At 40.8% G+C, this 23,837-nt stretch overlaps 1 protein-coding gene across 1 annotated transcript; it reads right to left on the bottom strand.

Moving 5' to 3' along the window:
* Positions 1-1,865: 1,865 nt before the first annotated feature.
* zgc:113232 (uncharacterized protein LOC541546 homolog) lies at positions 1,866-23,662 on the bottom strand. Its single transcript, XM_061674740.1, has 26 exons — positions 23,432-23,662; positions 20,224-20,308; positions 20,073-20,138; positions 16,961-17,124; positions 15,853-15,990; positions 15,712-15,765; positions 15,549-15,602; positions 15,163-15,216; positions 15,004-15,057; positions 13,704-13,757; positions 13,554-13,607; positions 13,371-13,424; positions 13,199-13,252; positions 11,940-11,984; positions 10,553-10,606; positions 10,197-10,250; positions 10,054-10,107; positions 8,767-8,838; positions 8,644-8,679; positions 7,452-7,496; positions 7,347-7,379; positions 6,847-6,993; positions 5,152-5,328; positions 4,205-4,295; positions 4,034-4,111; positions 1,866-3,016 (listed from the first exon to the last, which is right to left on the bottom strand). Exons 1-26 carry the CDS (start codon positions 23,450-23,452, stop codon positions 2,817-2,819), a joined length of 1,992 nt encoding a protein of 663 aa, XP_061530724.1. The 5' UTR covers positions 23,453-23,662; the 3' UTR covers positions 1,866-2,816.
* Positions 23,663-23,837: the final 175 nt, after the last annotated feature.

Below are 23,837 nucleotides of genomic sequence, written 5' to 3'. Positions count from 1 at the left end.
CGAGGGTGCATGGGAGTTCGCCCAACCAGTCTACATGTGTTTTGTGGACTTGGAGAAGGCGTTCGACCGTGTCCCTCGGGTGGTCCTGTGGGAGGTGCTTCGGGAGTATGGGGTACCGAACCCCCTGATACGGGCTGTTCGGTTCCCGTACGACCGGAGTCAGAGTTTGATCCGCATATCCGGCAGTCAGTCGGACTCGTTTCCGGTGAGGGTTGGACTCCGCCAGGGCTGCCCTTTGTCACCGATTCTGTTCATAACTTTTATGGACAGAATTTCTAGGCGCAGCCGAGGCGTAGAGGGGGTCCGGTTTGGTGGCCTCAGTATTGCATCTCTGCTTTTTGCAGATGATGTGGTTCTGTTGGCTTCATCAAGCCGTGACCTCCAACTCTCATTGGAGCAGTTCGCAGCCGAGTGTGAAGCGGCTGGGATGAGAATCAGCACCTCCAAATCTGAGACCGTGGTCCTCAGTCGGAAAAGGGTGGCGTGCCCTCGCCAGGTCGGGGATGAGATCCTGCCCCAAGTGGAGGAGTTCAAGTATCTTGGGCTCTTGTTCACGAGTGAGGGAAGATTGGAACGGGAGATCGACAGGCGGATCGGTGCAGCATCTGCAGTGATGCGGACTTTGTATCGATCCGTTGTGGTAAAGAAGGAGCTAAGCCGAAAGGCGAAGCTCTGGATTTACCGGTCGATCTACGTTCCTACCCTCACCTCTGGTCACGAGCTGTGGGTCGAACAAGAACAAGATCCCGGATACAAGCGGCCGAAATGAGTTTCCTCCGCAGGGTGTCCGGGCTCTACCTTAGAGATAGGGTGAGAAGCTCGGTCATCGGGGAGGATCTCAGAGTAGAGTCGCTGCTCCTCCACATCGAGAGGAGCCAGATGAGGTGGCTGGGGCATCTGATTCTGATGCCTCCCGGACGCCTCCCTGGTGATGAGACCCCGGGGACGAGCCCAGGACACGCTGGAGAGACTACATCCTTCGGCTGGCCTGGGAACGCCTCGGGATCCCCGTGGAAGAGCTGGATGAAGTGGCTGGGGAAAGGGCAGTCTGGGCGTCCCTGCTAAAGCTACTGCCCCCGCGACCCAACCTTGGATAAGCGGTAGAAGATGGATGGATGGATGGATGAACTAAATATCTGTATATCCGCATAATAATTTTCCTCGTGTTCTACTACCTGTTTACATTAAGAAACGATATAGAATTTGGCAATTTTGACTATTTTCCTTTATTTCTACTACTACTTGGCATATTTGCATTTGTGAATATAAGTTTGCCTTTATTATTGACAAATTAATCATGAAAAATATATCCTTTTAAACGTGTTTTAGAAAAACAACATTTTCCTATTTGAAAAAAGTCTTTGGAAAGCAGCATGACGACAAATTTACTGACATCATTCCAAGCAAATGTTGTTGTTACGAGCAGTTTTTTTTTTTGTCATTCCTTGACTATTTTTGTTTAAATATAGAAACTTTAGCGACACGGTGGGCGACTGGTTAGCACATCTGCCTCAGAGCTCCGAGGACCGGGGTTCCAATCCGGTTTCCTCCCACATCCCAAAAACCATCCATGGTAAGTGGATGGAAGACTCTAAATCGCCCGTATGAGTGAATGTGAGTGTGAATGGTTGATTGTTTCTATGTGCCCTGCGATTGGCTGGTGACCCGTTCAGGGTGTAAACCTGTGACCCAAGTCGGGAAAAGATTTAAGGAAAATTAATGGATGATAGGATGATTCCTCTCTATCTTTGCAAAATTATCCTTAAATTTCACATAATTCTATTTATAAGGCAAAATGACTCCCACTACATTTATTTTAACCAGCGACATAAAACATGAAAGTGTGGAAAAAGTACAAGGGGGATTTATACTTTTAATATCACAATGTTTTCAACTTCTGCTTTTACATTACACTGTATGGAGACTCGTCAGGAACTCCCTTTAAAAAACACAAAATCAGCATGGACATTTAGTTTCTGTTGAAAAAAATATGCTGCCAATTTCTTCTGTCGTCGCAAAAATGGTTACACTGGAACCTCCAATCGCCCAAAAGTGGTCCAATTTTGAGTAAACTGCAAAGATACCTCCAAAATGTCTAACTTCAAAGTATCATCATATGAGATGTCGGCAAATGTCGTAAGATTGTGTGGCAACGAACCGAGGAGGACACGGATACAAAACAAAACAACACCAGGCAGTTTATCTGAAACACTTCAGAGCACAGTACATGTATTTGAGATACTTTACATCATATTTACACGCCATCCTTTATTTACTCACCATGTATCAGGAAAGTATTCACAACGCTTCCATTTATTTATTTATTTTTTACATTTTATTATGTAAAGCCCCAACCTGATGGAGCTTGAGAGACCAAATTAGCCAAAGATTGGTGTGTCAAGTTTGTGACATCCAAAAAAGAACTTTAGACTGTAATTGCTACCAAAGGTGCATCAATAAGTATTGAGTATTAATGTTGTATGTGATGATGTGCGTAGAATTCTGATGAAACAAAATTAATTTGTTTCATCAGAATTCTACGACAACAATGTGGAAAAGGTGAAGCTCTGTGAATACTTACCAGATACACTTTATGCTCACTTGTTTTTTACACATCAGAAATAACAAAATGGGACCGAATGAAAGATAAAAATACTTTTTACCCAACCAACAAAACGGATGCAAAGCAGATTGTTCCTGGAGCGGAGTGCCCCCTCGGGACTGTAGTAGGACCACTGACTTTTCATCAGCTTGAAGTTTAAATAATGCAATATGATGATGACGAAGTGACTCTTCCACTCTGTTAATTTTCAAGTTTAGGAGCTGCGGGGTCCCTTAACCAGACCCTGCTCTTTGCGCATCACCGGCGCATGGATACTGCAGTCCCGAGCCTCACAGAAACCCGGAACACCGGATATTCCCAGCATTCCGGTGATGCCCATGGGACCTGGGAAGCCGCGGGGGCCGCGTGGACCCTCCATGCCGTTTTTGGCGACACCCGGCTCGCCTGGAAAACCTGGGAAAACAATAAAAAGTAGTCTTCAGCTTCTCCTAAAAAGTAGTCTTATCGACCATCTGGGCTATATGCTGGCCATATGTGTGCCCCTTGCTCCCATTATTTTCACTTGAGTGAATCGTACAATTTGTGTAAAAAGGTATTATTCATTATGTTTTCTATCAGATTACATCATTTATCAACTTTTGCAAAAGGGAGCAATAGTATGTAACATTCTTAGCTTCCGAAAGAGACGATTAATGGCTTACTGCAGTCTACCGGAGCAAATGAATGACAATGATAACCATGAATGAATATTTGATGCCAGTGACAAGAACTGATGTTGGTTTAAAAATGTTTTGCTGAAAGGGTAGTAAAATTGAACACGGCCTAATTAAAGTAACAGCATGTTATGAGCATCTCCCGTTGTTGACGTCACATCCCCAATTTCAGCGACTGGTGAATCAGCCAGGAAGCATCTAAGGATGATCTCATTTTTCATACATAGTTTTCAATAATTAATTTCATTCATCCATCCATTTTCTACCGCTTATACTCCCGAAGCACCCACTACAGAACCTCCCGAGGGAAACGGTCGAACGCCTTCTCCAAGTCCACAAAACACATGTAGACTGGTTGGGCGAACTCCCATGCACCCTCGAGGACCCTGCCGAGGGTGTAGAGCTGGTCCACTGTTCCATAATTAATTTGTTTAAAAAAAATATTAAAATACATTAACTGTTTGTTTTACACTTAAAAGTAATTAATTGGAGAGCAGAGAAGAAAACAAAACTAAACACGTAACTTGAGTGGTCTATAAATGGTAAATGGAGTGCATTTATATAGCACTTAATCTACAGTACACCATCACGTGCCCGAAGGGCCTTACAGAGGCTCACATTCATTCAATTGATGAACACCAAAGCCTGTTTGGATGCCTACTGCCCCCTTTGCCCCCTCCCTTTACACGGCGCTGCCCGCAAGCAGTCCTTTACCGCCGATTTAAATTTCAATCAATCAATCAAGAAATGGTCTCACCGGGACCCCCTTGTGGTCCATCAAGTCCCGGGAAGCCTTTTCCTGGATCGCCTGCAACTCCTTTAGGACCCTTTCTGCCTGCTCAAAAAGGCACTGATCAGCTTCCACACATAAATAAAAAAATATTTTTAAAATGAAAAAAAAAAAAAAAAGAAAATCCTGAAAACGAACCTTGTTCACCCTGCGCTCCTTTCTCTCCTTCCAGACCTCGGTCTCCCTGAACTCCACGGGCTCCCTTGGATCCAGCTTTGGCTGCTTTGCCCTATAAAACAAGCATTACATCATTTTATTTTTTCTAACAGTGTTATTTTACGAACATTTGTTTGTCTACGTGGCGGTCGACTGGTTAACACATCTGCCTCACAGTTCTGAGGACTGGGATCTAAATCCCGGCCCCGCTTGTGTGGAGTTTGCATGTTCTCCCTGTGCCTGGGTGGGTTTTCTCCGGGCACTCCGGTTTCCTCCCACATCCCAAAACCATGCATGGTAGGTTAATTGAAGACTCTAAAGGGCCCGTAGGTGTGGATGTGAGTGCGAATGGTTGTTTGTTTCTATGTGCCCTGCGATTGGCTGGTAAGCTTCCTGCCCGATGATAGCTGGGATGGGCTCCAGCACTCCCGCGACCCTTGTGAGGATAAGCCGCTCAGAGAATGTATGGATGGTTGGATTGTTTAACTCCCCATTTTTAAATAGTACTTATTATTTGTTTATTGCGATTTTCGATTGTTTTACTTCAGACGGTTTTGTCTTTGTGATAACATGAAAGGAAGATGAAATCTGGCCAGTTATCAGGGCTTGGGAGAATGGTGAAGAGTTGATTTCCATGCAAGATGGGGCCACTCAACATTTTGCTATTGTTGTTCATGAACAGCTGAATGCCAACTTCACTTTCTTTGGTGTTGGTTAAAGAATTAAGTCTAGTGTACCAAACCAAAGACTTTGGAAGGAATTGAAGGGCGAATACAAAGTTCTGTCAACTTATCTCTGAAGAGTTTCTGCTGGAAAAGCTGTTAAGCAAATTTTGGTGCTCATAATATAAAATTTGAGATAAAACCTCATGCTAAATGCATCCATTCATTCATAACCCTGTAGTTATCAACACAAAGCTAGAGTCTTACGGTTTTGCCAGCTGGTCCAGGGGGTCCTTTGGCTCCGGGGGGTCCGATGAGCGTGCGGTTGTTGATGGGGCAGCCCTGCGAGCACTTGGACTGGATGGAGGCGGCGTACTGCGAGATCTGAGCCGTGACCACACTGCGGCACAACTGCAGCACCTGCTCATCCGACAGGCCGGGACCCTGAAGCCAACATTGGCTCACGTGAACATTATAGACCATGATATCACACGTACTTCCAGGTGGCAAAAGCCGATGTACGGTGGCACCCCTAGCAAACAATGCCTTCTGTGTCATTTGACCAAGGCAGAGCCATTGAGAAAATGGCCGAAATGGCTTGAATGATGAGTCTAGCCTTCTTCTCTACATCTAAAAGTGTTAAGTGAGCCTTATTCTGAATCACAATTGTAGGCAGGAGACGTCCTGCTGCATATGATTGGCTGCTGCATGCAGTCCTGCTTAGATGAAGCACCCAATTACATTGCGGTGGGGCATGTCCTGCCTAGAATTCAAGTGGGATTCATAAGAATGCCTGAACTTCTCCCTCAGCTCATCAGTACGGTGCTTTCGGTGCTCTACGTGAAGGCTAAATAATATGGGAAGGTGAGTACTGGTATATTGTCAGTGTACGTGTTGTTGCTACACCGTTTGTTTTTAATCCATTGCTTAAAGGGTTATAGCACCAAAACGTATATGCTAATTACTGTTAGCATTAAGCTAGCAAACTGAAAGGTGAAGTTATGGTTGTTTTAAATACACAAGGTGTAATTCTCTATGTCTTATGTTTAGTTCGGCAGTAAATTGTTCACTATTTGCCCAAGTGCTTCTATTGTTAAGTAAATTGCATTCGCTGCCACCATACAGCGCACGTATCTCAAGTTTAAGCTTGCAAGTCAAAGCAACAAAAATCGGCTGAATAACATAACGGCTCGTATCTCTAAAAACTTCTAAGTCAGGTCGCTCATATCTCAAGGTACCACTGCATTCTTTATCCTCTCCAAAGAACTACTGATATTACTGTGGCTTACTAAGCTTAGTTGTGACATCGACAGGTACTGAATATCAGTCATGTCTGTATAATACTTTCCCCAGGTGGCCACGGCACACACGCCAGAAGGAGTAACACAATATCTATTGAATTGAAGCTAAGAGTGTATATAAATCTGTTCAATTATGTCATGAGTGTCTGTTTTTATGAAGTACAACTTATAGAGTGCTATTTTTATTGTTAAAAAATATAAGAAATAACATTTTTTGGGGGGTGTGTGGCTGGAACGGATTAATGGCATTTGATTTGAGTTACGAGCACGGTTACAGAATGAATTAAAACCATTGTACTGGCGAGAAAATGTCTTCCACAAACCTGATGATGGAGGTTTGGTTTCCAGTCTGTCCCTTAAGTGGATACTTCTTGAGATCTTCTCGCTACCATTATTTACGACATGCTCGCTATTTATCCTCCTCACCCCCAGGTTCCGCTGAAATAATTTCGATTTTTTTTAAGGTAATAAAAAAAAATAAAACAATTTAATTCATAAACCTTTTGGGGTATATCTGGCAATGCGACCCCTAAGACAGCACACTTTTGTCATTGTTTCAGTTGATGTCAGTGGTAGTCAATCACTTTTCTTCCACCCTTAAGTATCCTGGTGTCTATTGTTTACAAACATTCTGAAATGGTTAATTTCCAACGGGACTCACGATGGACCCTTGCACTCCTCTTAGTCCAGCTTGGCCTTTGACGCCGGGGTCTCCGAGGGCGCCGCGAGCTCCTCGGGTCCCCGGAACGCCGGGAGGACCCTCGGGGCCGGAATCGCCTGGCCGGCCGACCGTGCCTTTTGGGCCACGCTGGGAAGACAAAGGAGGGAAAAAAAATATTGTGTGTTGACAAACAACTGTCCTTTTATTCTTGCAGGAAGAGGAGAAATCGTATGGAAGTATGCATGGAAAGACATTTGAACATTCATATGATGTCCCTGACATCCAGCTTAAGATCCATTTACTAGTACGTTCTTTGTCCTCCTTAGTAAGGCAATTCACCACACTAGGAGACCAACTGTCTTAAAAATAACGTTTCTTTCTACCAATGTATGACATATACGCACACTAGTAGGAAAACGTTGGCATACTTGTAGAACAACTACATGTTACTAGTGAGCATTTGGGTTTCCATGACGTCAGGGTGAGGAAAGGAAACAAACCTGTCCTTTGTCTCCACGATCGCCAATCACCCCCTGAAAGCAGAAACCAATTACTGGAGAAAATGTGATGTGTAAATGTGTCCCGGGAAATGAAAAACACTGTACCTTCTGTCCTTTTTGACCCTTTACACCATTCCTTCCCTTTGCACCCTGCATTTGAAAGTAAAAGAAAATACAGTAATTGAGGAAGTCATTAAGAGGGAATGAACCAAGCAGACCTCTCAGGAGGAAGTTGACATTTATACTGATAATGATAATTATAAGGTAGACCAGCACGCCCGCGACCCTATTGATGATAAGCGGTACAGAAACTGGACGGATAGATGGATTTTTATAGCACGTACATAAACCCATCCATCCATTTTCTGAGCCGCTTCTCCTCACAAGGGTCGCGGGAGTACTGGAGCCTATCCCAGCTGTCATCGGGCAGGAGGCGGGGTACACCCTGAACTGGTTGCCAGCCAATCGCAGGGCACATACAAACAAACAACCATTCGCACTCACAGTCACACCTACGGGCAATTTAGAGTTGTCAATTAACCTACCATGCATGTTTTTGGGATGTGGGAGGAAACCGGAGTGCCTGGAGAAAACCCACACAAGCACGGGGAGAACACGCAAAGTCCACACAGGCGGGGCCGGGGAGTGAACCCCAGTCCTCAGAACTGTGAGGCAGACGCTCTAACCGGTCAACCACCGTGCCGCCGAAATGCAAATCAAAACATGTAAAACACACAAACTGAAATAGACTTACTGAATATTTTGAATCTTTCTGTGTCCTAATAGGAGCTACGTATAATGTTGCATGGCATCCATTCAGTTAGCTTGTCAGTCGCACCTTGGCTTTAATATTAGCACATGCACATGAGACAACAGCTAGCTTCTCTCAATGTAATTCAAACAGAGGACACTGGTGCTCTCGCTGGCCACCTTAAACATTTCCTAGCTCGAAGAAAACTTCAGCTAATTCCTACCTAAAAATATAAACAGTAAGCTACGATTAAATGCAGCAAAAATGAGGAATGGTAAAGATGATAGTGTTTTGGTACTGAGTGGTAGAAGTAAAGAAAGAAATGTTTATTTGTTGTTAAAATATTGTATTTTAACCAAATACTGTATTGTTATGCACTAGCTAGCTTGTTAAAAAAGGGAGACTTAAAAAAAATGAAACAAATTTATCAGCCCTCAAATTTTAGGGGCGCTGGAATTCAATTTAGCCCCTCAAAATGGGCTAGAAACGCTTCTGGGTGGAAGTCAGTCAATAAAGGCAAATAACACATGATTGGACTGGTCTCACCGTGTCGCCATCGGGTCCGGTCTCGCCTTTGGGCCCCTGCAGAGCACAACGCACACTCATATCATGATAAGTTGGGTTGAGATTGTGTAATTGTCAGTGTTGTGTTGTGAAGCAAGTACTCACAATGGGTCCCTGTAGGCCGTTTGGTCCCGGTTTTCCCGGTATCCCAGCGTCTCCTTGCTCTCCACTAGGACCCTGATAGAAGGACACGGATTTTAAAAAAATTAACATGTAAATAATGGGACACGTGTACAAAATTAGAATATGGATATGAACAAAGACTATGAAGTTGGACAAAAGTAGTACGCAGTAAACCCACACAAAGTGAAAAGAAGGAAATGTGAAGACAAAAGTATTGGGACACCTAAAGGACGCAATGAGAAGAAAATATGGAGTTTGGACAAATGTATGGGGACCCCGACATGAAGTTCAAAGAAATGATGGGTGTTTGGACATAAATATTGTGACACCCAAGTGAAAAGAAGAAAATGCAGTGTTTGGACACCTACAGGATGTGCAAAGTAGAAAATGTGCAATTTTGAAAAAGTATTGGGACACCGATAGGAAGTTGAACAAAACAATGGCATTTGGACAAAAGTGTCCCGTATATGCGCAAACGACTTCCGCATTCGGCAAATCAGGTCAAAGCACTTCCGCCTCGTTGGGGAGAATGAGGAAGGTGACCGTTTCAAGCCACCTGTAGGGGCGTTATTAGGATTGCCACATAGTTTCCAGGCAGGACGCACCCCGCTGCACCATGATTGGCTCCTGCGTCGGGGGAAGGGCAAGTTACTAATAATGCCCAGTAGGCACTTTAAATGTCTACAATTTATTTTTTTAAACACAAGATGTCACCACAGGGTCACCAAAATACAACACGACAATACACTGTGCTTGGGCTTTGTTCATGTTTACATGCATGATATCATATTTGTATAGATAAATGATATACATGTATTTAACTTTGTCTGAAGACAAGAGCTATAAAGAAAACGTAAATTTTAGCAAGCTCGGGTTTAAAAAAAACCATGTCATCAATCCTAGTTATGTTCGTTAGCAAAGCATACACAGGAAGTCACGTAATCCGTGTTGGTCGAGTGATGTTCTGCATGTAGCAGATGAGATATTGGATGCGAGAAGTAGAATATTTGTATAAAAGTATTGGGATGCCTACAGGATGTGAACAGCAGAAAAACGTTAAGTTTTGACAAACGTATTGGGACATCTAGAGGTTGTGTAAAGTAGAAAATGTGGAATTTGAACAAAACAAATGGGACACCAATAGAGGGCGAAAACAAAATGTGTAGTTTAGACAAAAACATTGGGAAACCTGCACAAGGTGAAAACAAAACATAGAATTTGGGGAAAAAAACAACTATTTGGACGCACACACAAAGTTTAAAGACTCACCACAGAGCCCACTCTGCCTCGAGGTCCTCTCACGCCACGGTCGCCTTTGCTGCCCTGCAACAGTCAGTACAACCTCATCGGCTCCACGCTCAACTCAAGTGGCTTAAATTTATTCATATGAGTGCATAAAGCGGGTCTTTCACCTGAGCACCGAAGTAGCCTGGATCTCCCATCAATCCCGGGACACCTATCGGACCCTGAAGAGACAAACCGCAAATCGGAGGAAGTTGATTGTGGAAATGTAATAGTATGTACCGTAGTATGTGAAAGTGTTTATTTTACCAATACATTGTTGTGTTTCATCTTATACATGTAATCAACTAACCAGTTATTCAATTCGACAAACTAATACAAAAATAAATTAATGAATGCTTTAATAAGCTTCTAAATAAATGCAGCAAATATATTACAGGACTCTTGGTAATGTAAATGCTCATTTGGGCCAGATTATAGAACAGAGCGGGCATTACTTTGCCCACCCCAGGCATAAAGAACTCACATCTTCTCCACGGTCGCCATCGCTGCCTGCAATGCCATCGTGACCTTTGGTGCCCTGACAGAGAGATAATGAACCATGTGTTTGTTTTAAAATGTAATACCGGTACAGTAGGAGTCCCTCAATGCACAATCTACAGTCATGTTCCCATAGAGCTAATTATGGGATTCTGTGTGTTTAAGCTTTTTCCAACACCAAAAAGATAAATGTAAATGTCAAGAACATTTGAAGGTCATCATCTCAGTGACAGTAAGAGCTACACATTTAAGGTGTGTGCAATGTACACTTTTGGTCTTATATTGTCGTTACATTAAAAAGTCAATAAAATGTACGAGAGTAATAATATAATCGATATCATAGAAATACAAATGTTTGCTGTCATTTCCCATAAACAGACGTAGAAACTAATTTACAAAAAAAGCTCCAGTATGATTAGGTCTTTTTCTTAATCTGAACTGAAACCAGCACCCGAAACTCATTTGTGTATGCAAAACCTGCCATACATTTTATCTTCCCACTGCGTGGTGTCACTTCCCTGTGACTGACAGCAGCTAAAAATACACACGCACAATACTTGTTTTGGGTTTGTACTAAGCTATTAAAAGTGTCAACTAACTTATGTCAGTTTAAATGTATTTATTAAGTCATTTATTTATTTATTTAGTTGACACAAACACATCCTCACAATTTTAGTATGCTTGTACCTGTCGTGTTTTCGAGCATTCTCATAAGGCGAGTGAAACTCTTCACTTCTACCAAACTCATAAGGAGAGTGAAATCCCCGCTGAAACCATTTCGTTTAACTCACACAGTTCGAAACCTATGATGGGCTAACAAGTGAACAATGGACTCATTTGAAGATGCCTCGACTGCCTTGATGACCTGAAGTGACATCCCCTTCTTAATCAATATCGTTTGGGTGCACAGTCATGTTGAATCAGGAAGGGAACAGTTCTTCCATTTCTAACATGACTGTGCATCATTGCACAAAGCAAGGTCCATAAAGACATGGATGAGAGAGTTTGGTGTGGATGAACTTGACTAGCCTGCACAAAGTCCTAACCTCAGTCCAATAGAACACATTTTGGAATGAATTAGAGCAGAGACTGAGAGTCAGGCCGTCTTGTTCAACGTCAGTGTGTGACCTCACAAATGTGCTTCTGGAAGAATGGTCAACAATTCCCATAAACACACTCCTAAATCTTGTGGCCAGCCTTCAGAGTTGAAGCTGCTATAGCTGCAAAGGGTGAACCGACATCACACTGAACCCTTAGGGATTAGGAATGGGATGTCACATAAATTCATATGTGAGTCAAGGCAGGTGAGCTCATACTTTGGGCAATATAGTGTACAATAAATGAAAAGGGTCGGGAATTAGCTTAGCGTTTACCTTCGGTCCAACCGCCCCGTGGCCTCCGGTCTGGCCAGGATAACCCTGAGGGCAAGAGGGAAATATTCAGACAGAAATGTAAATAAAAAGGCATACATCTAATGAATACAATACATTTCCATGTATTAAATTAGTGATTCTCAAAGTGTTGTACGTGTACCACTAGTGATACGCACGCTCCCTCTAGTAGTACGCGAAGCACTGAATACTGTGCATAATAACAGTCGCTTAAACTTCCTTAAAATCCTGTACAGATATTTGTTGAATGAAAATCAGTTGTGTTTAATTTAGAGTACAATACAGTTGCAGCTAACCTTTTTCTGCTATTAGTAGATTCTATGGGTGTGGATGGCAATAAAGTCAAAAGACCAAGGATGCCGGTACATTGTACTGCATACGGTTGCATAAAACGGCATACAATTACAAAAAGGGAACTGGGAATCCCTTTCGAATGTAAAAAAAAAAAAAAAAAAAAAAAAAAAAAGAAACAATGTTTGTTGCTTTTATTCAAATGTTGTGTATTGAAAACATAATTTTGTGCATTGACAAAACAGTACAATTCATGAAAATTAGTTAAGAAATTAGTAAATTACGACTTAATTTCAGTGTCCATGGATTGCCTTCTATGGGAACATCGACCTCCTCAACATGGCCGCCATGTAGACACGGTTAGCACTGGCGTAGCTACTGTTCATATGTATGATTGTGCTCTCTTTCTGCTGCTTGTCATCATGGCGGCGCAAGTAAGTTATGTCTGCTCTCTTGTGGTGAATGGTGTTATTACAACTTGTTACGGTAGAGGGCATGTTACCCGCGGGCCTCCAGTTGCCTATCACTGACCTATGTTATGCATAAAACAGTAGAAAAAAATGTAGTCTGATGTAAGGGGACCTGAATGTCTAGTTTATTCAAAAATAAAGGATTTGTTCAAATGATTAATAATGATCAAACAAGATATTCAGAAAAATGTAGTATTTTGTATGTTTTTACAACTAATTCTTGTGTGCTGCTGTGCTTTCATACTGTTGTCTTTAGTCTCATCTATTTTAAAATAAATGAACTATTTGTTCAAATGATTGCTAATGAGCAGAGGGGAAATACATAAAAAGTAAGGTAACTTTTTTTTTTTTATTACAAAAAATTAGTATATAAAGATGTTCATAATTTTGGCTCCGCTTCCACACACGTGGTTCAAATGAAGTTGTATAAAACATGTGACACATTCCAGGTAAAAACAGAGGATGTGCAAAGTGTCCTACAGTGTAGCCTCTGTCGCCGATGTCTCCTGGGAATCCGGGCGCTCCAGTCTGACCCTGCAGAACAAGACAAGACAGTGAGATCTCAATGGCAACATCTACTGGCCAACAGCATTTAAATCAAATAAGCAACTTCGGACATAAGCTATAAATCTTCCTTTTTCTTTTTAATTACCTTGCGTCCATCTGGTCCTTGAACTCCCTCTTTGCCCTCTTTGCCCACAGACCCCTGGATAGAAAAAACAGACAGGATATCTAACATAAGTATATGTAAAACAAAATGCAATAAAAAAAATAAAACATGAACCACAACAAAATATATCAGTGTTGACTGAAAATATATCTGTCTTGAATTTACCTTTGGACCTTTACCTCCTCTCGATCCAGGGGTGCCAGCATCGCCGCGAGAACCCTAAAACAACAACAACAACAACAACAACAACAACTTTTAACTTGCGACTTTTGTCTCAATGTCAAACTGACTGATGGATTGATTGGGTTTTCTTACAGTGTTACCAGACCCTCCGACCCCTCCTCGCGGTCCCTCTATGCCTTTGTCACCCTGCAAACAGGAAGTGTCATGTAACCATGTGACCATGTGATCCGGTCAAAACAGTGACGCTGTCCTTTAGTTATTGCGTTCAGGCCCTTTAAGAAACCCCTCAGGTCATTTTAGTCTCTGTCTCTTGAAGAGAGGACCCCACCAAAAAGGTGTACAGTGAACCCCTGCAAATTTGCAGTGGAGATGTCCTGTTTTGTTGGCCCTATGCATTGTCAAGAGTTTATGTTTCTGCTTGTCTCGTAGTGAAACTATTAATAGCCCGAGTAGTCTACTTTGCCGTTACAATTTGCCTGCTTTCTCTAACATTTATTAGTGTGTGCGCATATTTGTTAGCCCATGTATGATGTCACGTCAGTTTGTGCTCGCATGTTATTTTGACTAGTCTGCTAGCTAATACAACTGATGATCCTCATGTGAAGGTGGTTTGTTTGCATTGATTTAAGTGCTTTGTTGCCATCTTATAGCATTTATATGCAATTAAAATCCCTGTTCGGGAGCGGCCCTAACTTATTTGCAGATTTTTGTCACTTGCGGAAAAGCTCGCTCCCTATCTGATGCAAATAGCGGGATTCACTGTACTTTCTTCTGATTGGCTATCATCAGGAAGCCTGTTTATGATGTGGTTACCCAAAACGCAGATGGAACCAAATCTGCCTACAAGTCATTATGCAAATGCGTGCATCGGCCACCATCTCACAAAATATTTATACAGCGAACACGCCCATTTGCCATTCACCATTAATTATTTCACCTTTTCATGTATTTTTTTCCACTAACCTATTTGCACCCGTTTGCATATTTTTGTGCTATTTTTGTAATGCCCTAAGTTGCCGCTAAAACACCCTGCTACTTCTAAGGCACCATGTTAGCGGAGGAGTAGCTAGCGTTGGCCAAGGGCTAGACAGCGAACAACAACATGACAGAACATTCCAGCAGAGGTCGGGTAGGTAGACGAGGCTCATTGTTGGATTGATGCTGAAGAAACCAGGTTTGTAAAAAGAGTCATTTGAGATATACAGTATGTATTTAACAAAATGAGTATCTATGTATTGAAAATGTCATAAAATGGCAAATATAAAAGTAGTAATTGGTGTTTTTACAATGTACATGCTAGCATACATCATCATCTGTAAGCCATTACTAATAGAATTTCACAATAAATTTGTGCCAGTAGATTTGCCGTATTTGTCCTGCAGGCTGAATTGTTCTGTGGGCATTTTGGGTAACTTGACGCGGAGTATTTTACCTTCAGGCCCAGCCCTCCAACCACACCCCGGTCTCCTATAAGTCCTGGTTCTCCCTAGTGAAAAAAATATATAATTTGTCAATATAAAAAAAAATGTTTTGGTGATTGATTTGGTCATCTTTTTTTTTTTTAAAGATTTTTGGGGGGCTCTTTACTCACCATGGCACCGAAGAAACCCGAACCTCCGTCTTCACCTTCGGGTCCGGGATCACCCTGAGATCAAAGGACAACCGCAGATACACACAAAAAAAACGACATATTTGTCTCAAGTTATTCACTTTCTATAACATTATTATTCATTCAGTGGAAGGCGAGTTTATGTTTAAGTATTCAAAAACCACAAAAAAAATGTTTTGTTTTGGATTGAGTTCATATTTACAATGTACAGTAATTTCAGTGATGACACCACTTTCCCATCCATTTACTATAAGTATCATGACACCATTTTCTGTATGCCTCAGTGTCTACTATGACTTTGTGGGGGTGGTTGCCATAGCAACACAATCTTGTGTCACTGTCTCCATCAGTCATTTTGAGTGACTCACCACTGGGCCGGCATCTCCTCTTCGTCCCTCCACTCCTTTGGTTCCTTTATAACCCTAAAAACACAACTCAGTAGTTTATTTCAATTCCTTTTGCTGCCTTATCATCGTTATTTGAAGTTTTTCATTGGACAGCGACGGTATGTTGATGATGTTGGAGCGTCACCTCTCTGCCTTGAAGTCCCGGTGCTCCTGTTTTACCCTGCAGGCCTCGCAAGCCCTGACAGGAAGTGAGGACACCAGATTAAATCTCTTCTGATAAGCGTTTCTAGAAGCCTCCATCAGGAGCGTTTTGACTCGTGGGTACCTTGGGCCCAGCAAAGCCGGCGAATCCCGGCTCTCCGGGTTCACAGTCGCACTCGGTGGGACCCTCCTCACCGAGGGCTGCGTCACCACCCGACTCCTCCGAGGACCCAGTGTCGGGTCCCTGGTGCTTGAACGGGACCTGAAACGGTGACATTATTTTCCCCACAAGTGCTTGTTTGTGTCTGAAGTTATACAACACGATTACCAAAGACTAGATCTACCAACTCTTGCTCTTGTCTATTGACTATGGCTACTGACCATGTCTATGAACCTACTTACCATGTGTACTACTGACTATGTTACTGACCATGTCCACTCACTCTCTCTACTGTCTATTATGTATGTAAATGTGCTATATTTTACAACATTTCTTTTTTTTTTTTTAATATCGGTATCGATATCAGTGGTACTAGCCTCTATTTTACAACCCAACATGTTTCTTCTTAAGTATTTAAATTGATATTGGGATCACCCTCTAGTTTACGTTTTAAGATCTTTTTTAGATCTCATCATTATGGGTAATACCATGGTCTATTTTACTTTTCAATGTTTATTTTTTTAAATATCGACATCAACTACACCAGCCTCTATTTTTACTCTCAACTTGAAAAAAAATCCGTATCAATATTGGTATCACCATACTACCGTCCAATTTACTTTTCTTTTTTTTTATTATTGTTTGTACTGATATCTATATCTATAGCCTTTACTTTACTACCTGTCTTTCTGTTTGTTTGTTTTTAAACTGCGCAACCATCCATTCATCCATCCATTTTCTGTACCAACAGTTTTAAAAAATATATATTGATATCGCTATTGACGAGACTAGCCTCTACTTTACGACTCAACAGGTTTTTGCTTTTTACTGAAATATCGGTATCTATTTTACGACTCAACATTTTAAAAAATATATATCTGTGAGCATACCGGTATCAGCTATACCGACCTCTGGTTTAGTTGGTGTCGCATCGGTAGGCAAATATGTGGTATCTCTCATCCCTCGCTGCAAATGACTCTTAAATGGGTAGGTGCACCCCCAAATTCTGCATCCGGGTCAACCGCCCCCTTTACCGTTCACAAGCTACACCACTGCCTCGTTTAGCACCCACCTTCCTCCGACCCAGTTTGTCCTCCTTAGCGTAGTGTGACTCGGTGGTGGTGACGTAGGGGAACGCATCCTCTGTGATCATAGTGACCTGGGTGGGGGCGGGCCCGTAGGGGTCGTAGTCGTCCTCCTCAGGATTCTGGTCCTCATCGTAGCCGTGAGAAGACTCTGGTGGAGATGACGATGTCTGTTACTTTGAGGTTCACTCACCAGTGGCCACCCTGGAACTCCTTTCACACAGAGGTCCTCCAAAATAGCCGTACCAGAAGACCCGGCATCCGCCTTTGCCTTTTATATAAGACCCGGCGAAACATTGCAACCATGGGCACTTTCAAACGTCACAGATGTAAAATAGTGGTAAGACAGCGACAGTTACTTTCAAAACAAAGGGGCGGGACAAATGAATGTCCAGTATCAAACGTCAGTCTTGTGTTCCATCTGTTCAGTAATACTGCCTCTGTTACGGATGAAAATTCGGTACCTTTCACACACGACAGTGACCTTTTCCTTTTACATAGTACACACATAAAATACCCAGCAAATGTTCACACAGCAACACGGCATCCTGGAATCAGATAATTTGATGTCTAAAATAGCAACAATTACTTTGAACACAAATGTGCAAGTCTCACATCTGCATCCCACTTTTCCAACTTGGATGCTACCACCACACCTTTCACACAGAACAGCAACTGAACTTTACTTATAAAGCACTTTTATGAACAACCACAGCTGGAACAACGTACTGTACACAGATAAAAATCAAACGTAAGCTATAAAACGATTCAAACATAGAACACTAAAACAAGTTAAAAACAATGAAACACTAAACCAGGGACAAAGTCTTATGCAGAGTTGAAAGCCAAAGAATAAAAAAGGGGTTTAAGACAGATTTTAAAAACGGACAAGGAGGTGGGTTCGCTAATGTAAAGGAGGTCATTCCACAGCGTGTTACCAGCAACAGAAAAAGCTCTACCCACTCTGAGCTTCTGCCTAGACTTTGGTACCTCCAGAAGCAGCTAGTCAGCTGACCTGAGGCACTGGGCAAGATCGTAGCGATGGAGCAGATCAGATAGGTAAGGCGGGACGAGACCATTTACATATTTAAAAACAAATAAAATATATTTAAAATGAATTCTATTCCATAATGAATTCTCAGGCAGGCAGTGGTGGGAGCCCATAATCGGAGTCATGTGCTCCCTATTACGTGCTCCAGTTAAGAGGCGAGGAGCAGTATTTTAAGACAACTGGATACGTTTAAGGGAGGATTGGTTGGCTCCAAAATAAAGTGCATTAGAGGAATCCATCAGAGATTAAATAAAGACATGGATTACTGTTTCTAAGTGTTTTTGTGGAATGGGCTTCACCTTCACTAGTTGCCTACGGTAAAAGATGCTGGACTTTGTTACAGCACAGATTTGCTGATCCAACATGGAAAAATCCAGCTTTGAATGTCAGCGTAAAAGGGGCTAAAGGTATCCCTCAAAATTTCCGCATCAGAGCTGTAACGTAAGCTCCTACATTTATCTGCTGTTGCATTTCACACAGAAACTCCACTGCATTTTCCCAATTGATGGCGCTGTGTGGACTTTTTTCTAATACAGTGGTGCCTTGAGATACGAGTGAACCGACCTACGAGTTTTTTTTTAAGTAAGAGCAGGTAGTTGGTACATTTTTTGTTTTACGTTACAACCTAGATTTCAAGTAATGAGTGGGCTTCCAACCTCCCACCGACAGGTGGCGACAGCAGACCACGCAATGTCCGGCAACCACCGATTCACATTGATTTCATACAGTGGTCTTGTGTACTCACATTTCCCATGTTTTTTGGGCAAAATAACTTTTTTCAAACCATGTGCCCTAAGAAAATATTTCTAAGTGAAAAATGAACTATTTACATTTAAAGATGTTTTATTGTTTACATTCTATTTTATTATGTTATTGCTGTTTTTCATACAGTATACTAACTACTGTTGATGGCAATGGTTCTAAGTGAAAAACTAAATCTTTACATTTAAGATGTTATATTGTTTACATTCTATGTTATTGCTGTGTTTTTCTTTACAGTACAATACTGTTGAGTGCAATTTTGTCATGAGAAGACCTGTTTAAGTCTTTTCATTTAAAGATGTTACATTGTTTACATTCTATTTTATGTTATTCCTGTGTTTTGTATTCAGTACAACACCGCTAAGTGCCATTTTTTTCCTCATTAAAAAAAAACAAAATATAAATGTTGGTGTTTTTGGGGGGGCTGGAACAGATTAATTGCATTTCCATTCATTTCAATAGAGAAAGTTGTTTTGAGATAAGAGTATTTTGAGATAATAGCATGGTCACGGAAAAAATTAAAAGTTGTATCTCAAGGCACCACTGTACTTTATAATGAATACAGAGCATTCATTCAAATGACAAATTTAGGTCCATTTTTGGAGTAATGTGTTTCGTGCGTGTGTGCCTGTATGACTTTTGCCATTTTTTTCATTGGCCAATGGGGCAGTTAGAATGGAGGGCTCTGGATTCTGCCTAGCAACAAGTGGTGAGAAGAACCAATCAGGAAAATCCATCAGACAAAATACGATGGCTGACATAAAAGTTTTACTTCAATTCTGGCTTTTTCAGGCAGTGAGAAAGGGGTTCGATGGAAGTGTTTGTTGTTGTTGTAATATTTTGTAATTAAAACAGAGGAGTGGTTCAGTTTAAAAATTAATGTGTGGTTTTAGAGTAATTTGTTCAGCATCTCTCTGACTTTCTGTCACTATGCCATTTTATTTTTCGCCAATGGATCAGTAACTGGTGAGGTCTTTGAATTTCGCCTAGCAACAGGCGTAAGAAGGAAAAACAATGAGAGGAATTCTGTTAATATACTTTCAGATGGATAAGAGAAATTAGATTAATACATTTTCATAATTTAGTTCCTATATTATTACACTATAACACTGCTTTTGGAAGAGAAAGTTGTTATTTAAAGCACATTAGACAATATGAGTGTACAAACGTTTTTAGTTAGGCGGCTAGGAAAAAACTCATTTTTATCATTTTTTTCGTATAAATTCACATTCTTCATCTCCAAAGCATGAATTACTTTTGTACACATTAAAAGTCATGTGACCGACCTGGCTGGTAGGGCCTCAAGTGGTCATAGCGGTCCAGGATCGAGCCCTCAAAGGTTTGATCCTCACCTGCACATTTAAGCCACACATTGTTGAGGAATAAATTAATCCAATGCATCCGAACAAGATATCCGTTGAGTGTATCGGCTCGGACCCGAGTGGTTTCCGGAATATTCTTCCTGGCAGAGAGCGCAGACGACGCAAAGCAGCAGGACGAGCAGTGTCCAAGGAGAAGATACCTGGAAACAAATGCAGGAAATTTGTTAAAATGTCTATTTATCTCATATTGTTACCCCTTACAATTAATGTTGTGGAAAATATGTGGTTTACTAATGTGAGAAACACTGGGAAACACCAAGAGTTGCCTTTCCAGTTAATTCATTGCAAGACAGAGGAGACATTTTACAAAGCATGCGAGGAATGCAGTACATTTACTTCCAAGTTTAATTCATCATTAAAATTGATAATGTCGAGTTTATTTTTCCAGACCATTTTTTTCCCATTTCAAATTTCTGTGTGTGGCTTCGGTAGTTCAAAACGTGTCTCTGCCGGCATGCACTGCTTCGACTAAAAACCTGGCTGCAAACAGAGAGGAGCTAGTTTACTAAAGCACACAGACGCATTCGCGACCATTTTTCAAAAAAGTAACATGCAACTTTAATTCCCACTAAGAAACGGACAACACAAGTGGAATCAATTACATTGTTTGGCAATGACAAGAAAGGAGCCCAGGCAAACATTGAGTCAATTTCACTAAACATTGCAAAACCCATGCCCATTTATATGTTGCAAAAGCAGCAGGAAATTTTTCCAGGAAATGTTCGACCCCAGCTATGTGCGACCATGCCGCAAGTATTTTGCCGTGGTCGCCTGGCCTCACCTGTACAACTTTAAATGAGAACTGCAGGCTCGTGTACTGTTTACATTTCTGTTTTGAAAAAAAAAGAGATATTTTTCCCCCAAGAGAAAGCAGTTATTTTCACATTATCGGGAAAGAATGTGTTTTATATTTCAAATATTTTTGTGGAAGTTGATGCTAATAAAAAAAATAGTGCTTAAAAAAAACAGTTTCAAAGTTCGTTTGGTATCTGGAGCAAATCCCAGAAGGGAAAAAAGGCAAAACTTGTTTTAAATAATTGCATTGTCATTTGTGTTTTCTTTAAGGATAGAGAGGAAAAAAATCGATTAAAATTGTAAATAGGATTTTTGTAGCAAAAAAAACAAAACAAAAGAACTTATTTTAAGGCCACATTGTCCAGTGACGGGGTGGGGATAAACATCCAGACAGCACTTACAGTATAGTTTCACTATTTATTGTGATACATTTTCAATTCAAATTGATATTTTTTATGAAATATGTGATTTTTTTTTTTTTTTAATGATTCCATTTTTACTTCAAATCCATAAGGTGGCACTTCTCAGGTGAAATAAAGCGAAACTGGAATTGCAGAAGCTCATGGAAAACAACTCATTCATAATCTCAACATTTTAGTCCTGCAGTATAACATATTGATTATCGCAGAATCGCTGTATTGAGATTCTCTGTTGTAAATGTGAGCCTATCTTTAAATTATATGAAAAATCGTAATAATATTAATATAAAGTCACTGCTGAGTTTTAGTTACTTGATGCACATTGGATTAGGAGCTCATTTTACACTTTTTTTATAGGCTATCCTACAAACTGCATGATTGAAGGGCTGGCTGTTCAACTTTTAACCAATCAGATCACACATGGGGCACGGCTAGTTTGTCTATGACTCCAAAATAGCACAGAACAATTAGCCAAAAAGCAGATGTGAAAAGATGACTAATGTATAACATATATTAATAGCAATTAATTTGATGAGTTAGTAAAAATGTAACAATTCCAATAGATTCAGAGTAAAAGTGACTTTTTAATGCGGGTGGGGGTGCTGTGTACTGCAACAAGTTGTTATTGATTAAATAAAACACAAGACATATTAAAACAGATTACAAGAGTAATGGAAAAACATATTGCTGCAATACAATGACTGCACTAGTTTCCAGGTGCATCTTTCTTGGTGTTGTTGTATTGTCAATTCTTTTATCTGTTGAAAATATGAATGCTTGATTTAAAAAAAAAATAAAAAATTTTAAACATTATATTATGAGCCCTCCAGGGGATTTTTCAAAATTCTGTTTAATACTGTTTTATGTTCAATCTTACTTGAATATTGAATTACTGATAATGGGGAAGCTTAAGTGTAATCAAAAAGAATATTCCTTTACAGTCTATTTTCATGAATTAAAAAACATCTGAAATGGAGGCACATAAACCTTTTTAGACGTGTGACATGGAACCGACACAGGACGACCCCACTGGACCTCAAGGCTAGAGAGGTGGCAGCGTCAAGCATTCTTCCCTTATTTTGTCCATACTTAATTTTAAAACTAGAATTATAAAGGTATTATTATTGCAATGAAATGTGTGCATTGTACTTGGGGTTTAAATTTGGAAACATGCAAATGTTCTTGTGACCACATCTTATACTATAACTACGATTCTCAACCGGTGGGTCAGGACCCAAAATTGGACTGTGGACAGTTAAATATAATATTTAATGTACAAATATCTAGATTTTGACGGGCTGAGAAATAAGCGAACTATATGATTTTGTGGAATTTTCATTCTGAATTTGACTTGGATGTACCAACTTTCACATGGTCATGTTCCATCTCACTTCTACAATAATATGCTCTGAAATGGTGTGTGTAGGCTGATATGAATGTGTTTCACTAAAGACTATTTTTTTAAATATACACAATGCTGGGAAAAAAAATTAAAAAAAAAATAAATAAAAACAACCACTGGACCTATTTTGGTCTTTTGACCATTTTAAATTTTCTGCAATGAAAAAAAAAGAAAAGGAAAATGCTCTTAACTACTTTATTTAGCAGTTATGCTGTCAGTAGTTTACAGAATAAAACACATTTAAGTTAATTTTACTCAAGTATACATCCATTTTCTGAACCGCTTATCCTCAGTATATACCTATAAATAGCGAAATCAAAGAAACTGATCATTTTGCAGGGGTCTCTTAATTTTTCTGGTTTGTTATAAATAAAAGTGGGTGATGATGAAATGTCCACGTTCTGTAAAACTGCAATGTCTCCTTATTATGGGAATAATAGAGGCATATTTTATTCTATTGATGACTTTTACATGCAACAAAACCTCAAGAGGCATCATATTTGTTTTAAACACAACACAAACTATTCTTTGTTTTGTTTGTTTGTTTGTTTGTTTGTTTTCTTTATAACCTCAATTGACACTTGCCATGTTCTTATCTACTCAATCCGGTCTGCTGGGCTGCCCCCAGGCCAGACTGTCACGCTCACCTTGTCACTGGAGGCTCCCATGGTGCTGCAAGGCCAAAGTCCTCACAAAACACTCGGCGCTGCGTTCAGGAACAAAATACCAAAACAATGCAGTTACGATGGTGGCTCAGCTGGTCCTCACTGCATGATTTCCCAGGGACGGTTGCCCTCCTGGAGGCTGGTGTTTCTGGCTCTCTGCAGGAGCCCTCAGGTTCCCAGGAGGCTGGTGGGACCCTTCCTGGCATCTCTCGTCCAATACGTCTTCTTCTCAACAGGGTGAGAAATACCTGAGGCTGAGTAGAAGGAGAAGACACACGAGACGGAGAGCCTGCAGAGGTCAGGCAGATTTTTGCAGCATAGCGAGTACATACATCATTGGGAATGTTTAATAATTTAATTTCCTTGGAATTGCACTGAGAAATTGCAC

This window comes from Phycodurus eques, chromosome 4 (assembly GCF_024500275.1).
Source record: "Phycodurus eques isolate BA_2022a chromosome 4, UOR_Pequ_1.1, whole genome shotgun sequence".
In the NCBI taxonomy this organism is placed as follows: domain Eukaryota; kingdom Metazoa; phylum Chordata; class Actinopteri; order Syngnathiformes; family Syngnathidae; genus Phycodurus; species Phycodurus eques.
The sequence above is the reverse complement of the archived record's forward strand: the minus strand, read 5'-3'. Positions and strand labels throughout refer to the sequence as shown.